Genomic DNA, 10148 nt, shown 5'->3' with positions numbered 1-10148 from the left:
TGTGTCTCACCAGGGGGAGAACTGGAGAAAATGTTCTTATTTCAAATTAATTCTCAGCTGGAGTCAAGGTAAGCCCGTTATATACCAGAATGCTTGGCCCAGCTTTTTTCCTTAACCAGCTGGTATAGAGTGATTGCCAATAACACTCTTGTCCCTCCAGTGCTGGGTGGCATCATAAGAGTGGCACCACCTGAGACTTCCACTTGCCAGCTTCCGTCCCAAAACGAAACGAGAACAATACAGATCTGCAAAGATGAAAGAATTCAAAGGACATAAAGCACCTTACAAGAGGCTTCAAGACTTAAGGACTAACACAGTAAGTCCAAGAAAAATAAAACTCTCACACAGTAAGATTTCATAATTAAAGTTTTTTTTATTTATTTCTTCACTTTTTCCTTAATACAAAGCTTTGGCATCAGCAAATTTTATGAAAAAATAGAATGTACTAAATAATTGCTTGTGCTGCATGATCGATAAATGATGCTTAAAAATAGGTGTCTCTCTCCAAGGCAATCGTCCGGAAAGCGTTTCTTCAATACCATTCTGCTCTGTGGGGCAGAAAAGAAAAAAAGGAACAAAATATTTATATTAAAGTTAATACTGCCAATACCAAAAAAATATAAAAAATCCTGTAAAAGTCAGTCAGTGAGAAATGACTAATTGTACAAGGCCAGAGCATTAGAAGAGGTCTGCACCCCTTACATCACTCTTACAGGAGCAGTAAAACAGACGGGTCAGCCAGAGGTTTGAGCACTTCTAAACTTCTGAGGAAACTCTATCTGCTATTGAAAACTTTCTCGTAAGTACTCTCCAACATGTGGGCTTTTTGGATTTTAAAACAAGTTACGCAGTAATTTCTGACCGTTCCCCAAGAAGCAAAGCAAAACATGCTCCTTCTGTTCCTTTAAATCACAACCTAAATCATTTAGCAGTAATAGTGCATGAATATTATGAGAACAAGAGAAAGAAGCTGGTTCCTTAATTTCTTATCATGTAGACAATCTATACTTTTATCAGGAACTATTTAAAAATGTGAGTATATATACATACACATAAACGTATCTCCACAGGTATGTATATACACACAACTCTAGAAATATTTCTCTAAATAAATATGTTTAAGCTGTGGAAAGGACATAGGAAAAAAAGGATCAGGACCTGTTTTTAGGCGACTTTTCACACAGAGAATATTTGGCACCTTTTACTTGCATCAGCATATTACGTGGCCTCATTCCTGCTACTGTTGTTTTCTGATAAGAAAAAACCCTCAGCTTCCTCTTGAAACACTCCCATAACAAATGCAGCACATGCCAGCATCGCTTTTTACACGGAGAACAGCCTAAAAAGCAGGTATGCTGTTATGACATTTAATGGAAATCACAGCGAGAGGGAGCTGCCATGTATTTGGCATGATATTCAACAGCAGAAATGCTTTGTCTGGCACCAGGGAACATAAGGTGTCAGTGAAACAATAAACCTAAGAATCAGTGTCATGCATACATATTTAAAACTGTTAAAAATTAGTCAAACCTAGCAGTACTGGTGCAGGCTGCTTAGATCCCAAAGGATTCAGTCGAAAAGCTTTTTGAGGTTAAAGGCTACAGGAAGGTACCTCGATTACCTAAGTATGTGATTTTTGACAGCTCTGGTTTCTGCGATTGCTGGTTTTCTTAAGTCTTCCCCAAAGTATACCCTTATATATGCTCACATTTTCATTCCTATCGCTGGGGAAAGGAGCCCTCCTTACATCAGCATGGCCTTTGTTTGGACTAAGGGAACATCACTGTGAAAACACTTCTCTGGAGGCCCCAACTGTCTGCCAATGTGAAGGAGTTTGCCCTTTCAGTAAAAATAGACCCGGATCCCACTGCGCAAAAGACAACAAGAAGCAGAGTTGCAAGGCAAGGCAGAAATGGGACTGCTATCAGTGCCCACATCTGGATGATACCATATGGGCTACGGTTCCTTTGTCTTCTTCCTAATGATGTGGAAATGCCCAGAAATGCAGACATTCCCGTTTCACAACTCATCTTGCTCTGTGCTTTGCCAAGCTGTTTTTCAGCGCAGATTAACTACGCTCAGCTACAGCTCTGCTGCCAACCTGCTGATGGATAGATGCAATGGCAAGATCTTGGCAAATGGAAAAAAAAATAATCCAGAAGTCATAATCAGGGGACTGTATAGGGATATTCAAAGTTCTAAAACTTTTCTTCATTAAGCCCTTTTGGAATTTGCATTTAAAAAGAGGAGGAAAGGAAGATTTGCAAATTAGTGGTAATCACAGGTTCCTGATGATCAAAACCCCCAAGGACTTAGTGTAGCCCCTCCTGAAGAAGATTAGCTTGAAAAGTGTCTAAAATTTCACACTGGAGACTGCTAGACATGTTTCCATCTTCTTGAGAAGGACACTTATGCTTTCCAGAAAGCAATAAAAGCCAAAATAGTGCTTCTTTCTCTTGTCTCAAAATAAAACAAAAACCCCCAAACAAACAAAAAAAGGAAGTTGTATTTATAAAGCTACATTTCCAGGCTGCACAGGAGACTGCCTCTGAATCTCACCCACTTTTGGTAAGAGATCAGCACCTTTCATGGACACTTAGCTGTGTCAAGATGTTGAGAGACAAAGAAAGATGTTGACACTTGCCCTCCCCAAATAAATAAATTATGATTAAACATATATCATGAGCCCAGATGTTCCACACACCTAAAATGAAAATAGCTGGATGTACCTAGTTAATGTATCTGCAGAATGGATTTATATTCACCCACCCACAGAACTATAAAAAAAAAAAGATTGGAAGTCATGTGCTAGAGCCATTTCTTGTCCATCCTGTCTGCAGGGAGGCACTGTGGGTGTCTATAAAAATTAGGAAAGCACGGATGTCTTTAAGCACTCCTTTGACCACAATTCTTAAGCACACTAAAATGAGAGGTCAGAAGACTGGCCTGCTCTTGTCACTTAAGAGAGAAGAAGCTGTAGTGTATTCATTGCTTTCATCTCTCCCTCTCCTAAGAGCAAAAAGGTAGTTTTCTATTTACATACCTTTTTTCTTAGCTGAAAGTCTGCCAAGTAGGAATAGAGATTTTTTTTTTTTTTTCAATATGAAGTTGACTAAGAAATTGAGGTGAAAACTGTCAAAGGTAACTGATGGTAGTAATTTCTGGCTCTGCCAGGCGAATTTTGAACATGGGAATTTAATGGCAGAAATCTAATGTTTACATAGACCATTAATCAAAACCCGAATATAAATATTTGCTCTTTCCCCTTTCCATGTTTGCCCTTGACAAGGAGGCTTTCTTGGACAATCCAGCCAAATATAAATTAAGAGGGAGTTTAGATGCTACCCTGGAACCTACTGTTAACAGAGAGACTTACATTTGAGAAAAGCAGAAAAGGCATTTGACACCTTGAAAACTACATTTTCGCACTTCTCTATTGTCTCGGTATTCGTTCCTAATATTGTCCATGACACACACCCACCAGAAATACATAAAAGGATCTGAATATTTACTTACTCATTAGCATTCAAGCTAGCTGTGGCTTTGATGATCATGTAGCAGAGTGTAAGGGCACTGAGGAGGCCAAAACTGGCAATAATAAACCATTCTTCTGTTGACAAAGGAAAGGGAGGAAATCACTCGTGGGAGAAGGCTTATGTCAAAGCGATGCCAATATTTCCCTCAAACACCACTGGCGGAAGGCAAGAGGCTTCTAAGCCATGACTGGCCCCAGGAGGTGAAGCAGAAGGAGGTTAGCCACAGAGTTACTGACTGGAGAAGGCTAGCAAAGAAGAAGTGGAGAGAGGTGTGGAAAAAAAGCATGGCACAACAATATTTCCCGGCTGAGCCCAAGGGTTAGTGATAAAGAAAGGTTACTTAACAATGTGAAGTGAAATGCAGGAACAAGGGAAAAATGTAATGACAACTCTGTCCACCCCCCCCCAGCCAGAAAGACACAGGAACAAGGGAAAAATGTAATGACAACTCCGTCCACCCCCCCCAGCCAGAAAGATGACTGTTGGGGTTGGTTTACATTCGCTGAGATGCAGCTCTTCACATAAGCACACCCAATAGACTTTCACACTTGTGTCTCGCCCCCTTCCTCCTGAATAAATGCTATAGTGTTACTTTAAAACAAACAAACAAAAAACCCAACAAAAATACCAAAAAATAGGATAGCTTGTTCAACAGTGAAACATAACTAGAGTTCCCCATTTAATAGACAGGAATACAACATGGAAAAATGATTTCAACATTACCATATACAGACACATTAAAAAATATAATGTCGTATAAAGGCGGCTGTTAAAGAATGTTCACTATTCAAAGTTCTCCCTCCTCAAGATCAATTTGGCACATGGTAATAGATCTGAATACAAACATTGTTGTTGAATATGGCTTTTGGTTTAACTCTCATGCATCAAAGAATGCGTGTGTCATCCATGAAATCCAAACATTTGAACAGCCTTTTCTAAAGCTTTATTTTATAAACATTGTCAGAATGAACTGTTGCTGATTATTTCTTGTTTTGCCCTGGCATCCCATCTGTGCAAGAGCAGTACTACAGTTGGGGGACAGACAGTAAAAATACCTTCTGCAAAACCAAGGAGTGAAAAGTTTCAGTTACACTACAGCGTTTCCCCAGCCATGAGAAGGAACGCAGCACACCAACAGTCTCTGCTCAACAGTCTGAATACAAGATGAACCAGATGTCAAACAATGCATGACACTGTGACTTACTGGTTTTGTAAAGAATCTAGATTTCATATGTGGATTTCTCCTTCTCAGATCAGGACATTTCTGGATACAGACTATGTGTTTCATAAGATGATATTTTTTTAATGAAGCATTTACTTTGCTGCAGCATCTGAACAAACACTCTAATGGACTGTATCAGTTTCACTGCCTCTTATACATGTATCAGTGGCAAACAGTGTCACTAAGCTCAAAATCTACATCATAGATGCACACAAACAAAATACAAAGAGAAAATTGGACTGTTGTACAGGATGGATTCTATTTTTGCAATTCAGCCAGAAAAACAATCATTTGTGCATCAAATCGAGACTGTACAGCATATGGAAAAATGATGCAATTCCACACATGTTGTATTCATTATAGTGCTATTATACACTAAAAACCCTAGGTAAAAATCCAGTGAGTGGAAATTTCCCATGCTGTTCTTACGGATAGGAGCTTGCAAGCAGTGCAGGAACAGTTTTCTGATGTCATAAAACACTTGGACAGTACTCAAATGTTGGTACATCAAATACTTATTTTTAATTCACAGATTTTGTAAGAAAAACCATCTGCTAAGAGACGTCAGAATTCCAGCAGTAATGTTCTCAGGGGAAACAATGTCTGCAGAAATGCTAATTAGCTAAAATATTTGTATTTGTATAAATTATTGCATGTAAAGTATTCTGAAAGGGTAAATAATGGTTTTGGCATTCCAGCTTCTCGTACTGGTTACCAGATTCAGGAAGGCTATTTTCTTGCCATTTTAGTTCACCCAGTGTCCTCTGTGTGCAGATCTAAATGGATATACCATTAATAACAAAGTGTTGGCACTGTCATACCTAGAGTTAACGGTCTCAACACGGAGCATATGCCTCTTAGAGACACCGAGGTCACCTTTGTCCCCGCAGGGAAATCTTTTACCACAGCCCTGCAGCACGGAGCTGCAGCAGGGCAAGCGTCACACACCAGGAAAACCACAGAAGGGTACTGGAAGCCAAAGAAAACTTACTTGTCACAGCGATGTTGATCTCTCCTGACCTTGGCGTTAGCTCTCCGTCCTGGGGCAGCTGTGACATCCCAGAGGTGCGCAGGGGCTCCAGGCTGAGAGAGCTGTCGTTGGCAAAATCGCCAAGTGCTGACCTCCTGCTTGCTGGCTGGCCTCTGGTGAGCCTCTCCATGTCAAAGGCTACGTTCTCTGTACATGGCACGTTTGGCTGAAAAAAACCCAAACGATTCCACATTAAAACGGTGAACATTCTTCCTGTAGCAAACTGATACATCAAGTAAAACCACACGGTCCCCATTCAGCCGCTACAGTTGTCCTCACAGGAGAGAAAAACATGAATTAGCAAGTTCTATCCAAAGAACTCCTTCAGTCCATCTTAAGGAGGTGGAGAAAGAAGCAGAAAACGGAATTAAGATTCAAGAAAGTGACTCAAATGTGCCTGTCTCATAGCCCATACCTGTAGTTTACTACCATGAGGAATGATGACATGCACCAGATTCTACAGTATCCTCCTCTAAAAATCCAGGTATGTTATTCGTTGCAAAAATAGGTCATCCACGGTGTATCTGCAACTGTCTCTTAGAAAATGTGCAAATTTGCAACTAACACAGCTAAAAATGGAGGCCTGATTATTCTCACTGGCTTGATTCAAAAGCTGATTTAGACAGCATCTTCATATGCTCTTCTCTTTCTTCCTTCTTTCTTTCTTCCAAAAAGAGCATTGCTCCCAACTTATAATTTTTCCCTCATATGGGATAGAGGGAAAAATCCTCTTTGAGGTTCTTCACTTCTATTCCTTTGTGAACTGTTCGACAAAAGCAGTTCTCAGGGATCCCATAAGCCATGAGATGCTTGAGTAAAGCTCGGCCTCTGCTTGGGCATGGCTTTTAATGTGTAAACAAATTTAAGTCTGTCTATGGGAGACCACAACAAGAACAAGAGATTCACAGAAAAAGTTTAACAAAGAGGGGTTGAAAGAAATTGAGAAAATGGAAGATTACAGAGAACCAAGCAGACTTCCAGTAAATAAGAAATTGTTATAGATTGAAATAGAACAATATATTCCCAATGACCAACTAGGGAAAGGAACAACAACAAAGAACAGCAACAGCAGCAAAGAAATTGGTAAAAAAACCCAAACGTTTTCTGTGTAAGGGTACTGGAATGCCCTCTCCCTTTCTCCCCTACAATTATTCCTCCTGTTCTGGGTCTCAGACATGGGAGGAAGAAGAGCTCACAACAGGGTGACTTACCACAATTCCCAGTGCCTTCAAAATGTTCAGTTTACACATTGGACACGTACAGTGCTCACTAAGCCATGGATCCACACAGGCTTTGTGGAAAACATGCCTAGAAGAACAGACAAGACACATAAATAATTTGCAAACAATTCTATTTTATATGTTGAGAACTACTTTAACAAACTTTTAGATAGTTTCTTTCTTAAGCCAGCAGACCAAATATTCTAGAATTGCCCATACTCTGTGCTGATGGCAATGAGAAAAAAATAAATCAAAACCTCCTGCTTGTTGCCATCCTTTACTAATAGCTCAACTAGGAAGAAACACTTAAAAGGAAGATTATTGCCCCCTCCATTCTTGCCTTTATTGTGGATATGAGTATACGCATGGACACAATAACGAGTCCAACAAGGGCTCCACCATAACCTTGTGTAAAATATTATATCAATCTACATGTAGAGGCCATACATTGGGTAGAGAGAGCACTGATCCACCAGCAGTCTGTTTTACTCCAAAGTCAGTGCAACCAACTTATGTTTGATTTTGAAAAGGCTTTTATAATTATCACATCTAAGTAAAAACAATGCTTTTCCTGCAATCAGTATTTCTCGATATCAGGAAGGAAAACATGTCCATCATCATGTGATGGTCATAAAAAACCCCAGAAGAATCTTTCAAAGACAAAAAGACAAACTGGGCTTCTGCTTGCACAGCAGGGAACCCTGCAACAGAGAACAGCCTGAATTGCCACCTACTTTGCTTACAAAAATCTTAGTCACGTACATGAATATAAATGTAATAGTGTTGGGTTGACATAAACCAATATAACAAGGAAGGACGATGCAGAGACCAAAACAAGGTACCTAAATTAAAGGAATTACAGGAAATGTCCTCATACCTTTTCAACTGGCAAAAAACTTTTCAGAGCATATTCATGCAGAAATGGGTATGTGATACACGAAGATTTCTACACGAAACAGCTTTAGGAAATACTCATAATAACCTAGGCTGAATAATTGGCTGAGATAAGAACCCAGATCTTTCATTTCCAGTGGCACTGACGGCAGAGCAAAAAGCCAGTGGGAGCAAGCACACCCCACCAGGACAGGCTGGTGATCACGGCGAAGATCAGCAATTACAAGGGCTGCTTAGCCAGCAAGGAGCTGTGCTCTGAAACCAGGAGATGAAGGGGCAGTGGCAGAACAAGGAGTTCTCGCCATCTATTTGAGGCACCAGCACAGTCTCCGAGAGGTCACACATGTCCCCAAGGCAGCAGTTGAGATACTCTCTGTTCTCAGGTTATACATGCTGCTCTGTGCCTCAGTAAGCTCCTCATAGGGTCTAGCACTTTGCTCCCTATCCCTTGGGATTTTAAAAGCAGAGACCAAAGGAGGTATGTTACCAGATAATTCTCTTTTAAATGTCTGGAAAGTGACCGGAAAAAAAGGCCTCAGAACTAGTTAACAAAAATGGAAAAAGACAGTACATAGTTATGTTTTGTCTATGGCTACTAAGACTGATGGAGGGACTAAAGTATAGCAACCCAATCAAGTCCCCATCAGCCACAAGTATATATCCTACCTGTACTAAGTGCAGATGCACAGACTTACAGGGTATAATATACTCAAAAGAAGATGGAAAGGGAGCAAAGGACTTTGCTTATCTATATCCCAGATGTTGCAGAAATAGAAACTTACAGAATCTCAGCTCCTCACTTTGCTGGACTGTGCCCTTTAGGAATATGGCAATCATGAAAAACAGGCTATGTGCAGTGCTTACTGTTCAACTAATTGCACAAAATACAAACTCACTTCTATTGTCATTACATCTCAATTCATTCCCTTTATTACTCACAAAACTACAGGAAACAGTGTTTAGAAATCCTGGGTGACAGAAAATGGTTTGACATCTTCTGAAACATATAGAGAAACTATTTTTCTATGTTAGGCAAATCATGGCTTTTAGTTGCTTATATTTCCTTTTAAGTCTCTGAAGGCTGTTTTTAGAGTAGGACAAACCTGAAAATCTAATATTTTGGGAAACAGCAGACATCAAGACTCCACAGAAGTATGAAAACAGCTTTAATATATCGTTATCGGCTAATCAGTGCTGTAGAAGCACTCAGATCAAGTGAAGCAGGCGACTGATATGGATGCCAACATGCATCTGCTAAATATTATGACTTATTTTAAAAAGTCATTAGCAGTTTGATATAGTTCAAACGCACCAAAACAGCTCCGCTATTTTTGTGACCTCTTAATTCCTTGCTTTTAGTTCCTAAAGCTTATTTCAAAAAAGTGCAGTTGTCCAGAAGTTATTCATTGATTTAGATCAGCGTGGCTCTGCCTACTACTTAAGCAGTTTATCTGCTCCTTAAAAAGCTTGCCGATACCATCAGCGTGGCTCAGGCTCTGTCTGGATTTCTCTGCTTGCAACAACTCGAGAGCAGTAATAGAGCAATGAAGATAATAAACACATGAATTGTTTTAAAAACTCACGTCTGACGAAAGTAAGCCCTTGCGTTTTCTGCTATGCTAAACCTTCTCCATATTTCTGTCACTTATTTTTCCAAGGCCATAAACCCAAAGAGTTCCTAGCAAGTTGCTCTAGGTCACAGCAGCTGATGATGTTCCCCAAGGAGCCACACTCCAGGGAGTCAAGAGGGACACAGCTTGTGCTGCTTCTCCAGCCCCAGGGCCAGAGGTGGCATGGCCGGCAGCACCGAAGGAGTCTCCCAGGTGGGCACAACTCCAAACAGGTGACCTGCAGGTATTTTTCCACTCTGTCAGCACACCCAAGCCAGTTGCCCTCCAGCTTGCAATAAACACCACGACGCCAAGCTCTGTTGTACAACACAGCTGCTTTGCAGCGTCAATTAGAGATCTCCTTTAGTGGTGTAATGCCTCCGAATTCATGTGTCACACAAAGAAAAGGGCTTGAATGAATTCATGAATTTACAAGTGCTGTTTCCCCAAGAGCTCACTAGAATTCCCTGCCCTCAGCCCAGCATCCCACCAAAGGGACCGCATCAATGTGCACGTTTGGTTGCTGCTGGAGGCAGCTTCTCCCCTCACCCTTGGCTACCAACCTCCCAGCCGAGCTGGCCAGCAGCACACAGGTTCCTCCTGCCCCGCTGCAGGCAGCCCATTACGCCAGCACAG

General features: G+C 40.8%; 1 protein-coding gene across 1 annotated transcript in view; it reads right to left on the bottom strand.

Moving 5' to 3' along the window:
• Positions 1 to 353: 353 nt before the first annotated feature.
• The window catches only part of RNF130 (ring finger protein 130), a 52765-nt gene continuing 42970 nt past the window's right edge, over positions 354 to 10148 (bottom strand). Inside the window, exons 7-10 of the mRNA XM_014947768.1 lie at positions 7000 to 7096; positions 5750 to 5954; positions 3517 to 3610; positions 354 to 548 (exon numbers count right to left, since the gene is read on the bottom strand). Of these exons, the coding sequence (XP_014803254.1) occupies positions 533 to 548; positions 3517 to 3610; positions 5750 to 5954; positions 7000 to 7096 (412 nt within the window). The 3' untranslated portion in view covers positions 354 to 532. The remainder of the gene's footprint in view (positions 549 to 3516; positions 3611 to 5749; positions 5955 to 6999; positions 7097 to 10148) is intronic.

The sequence above is a fragment of the Calidris pugnax genome, unplaced genomic scaffold (genome assembly GCF_001431845.1).
Source record: "Calidris pugnax isolate Ruff unplaced genomic scaffold, ASM143184v1 scaffold27, whole genome shotgun sequence".
In the NCBI taxonomy this organism is placed as follows: domain Eukaryota; kingdom Metazoa; phylum Chordata; class Aves; order Charadriiformes; family Scolopacidae; genus Calidris; species Calidris pugnax.
Note: the sequence above shows the minus strand (reverse complement) of the source record. Positions and strands in the feature narration are given on the sequence as shown.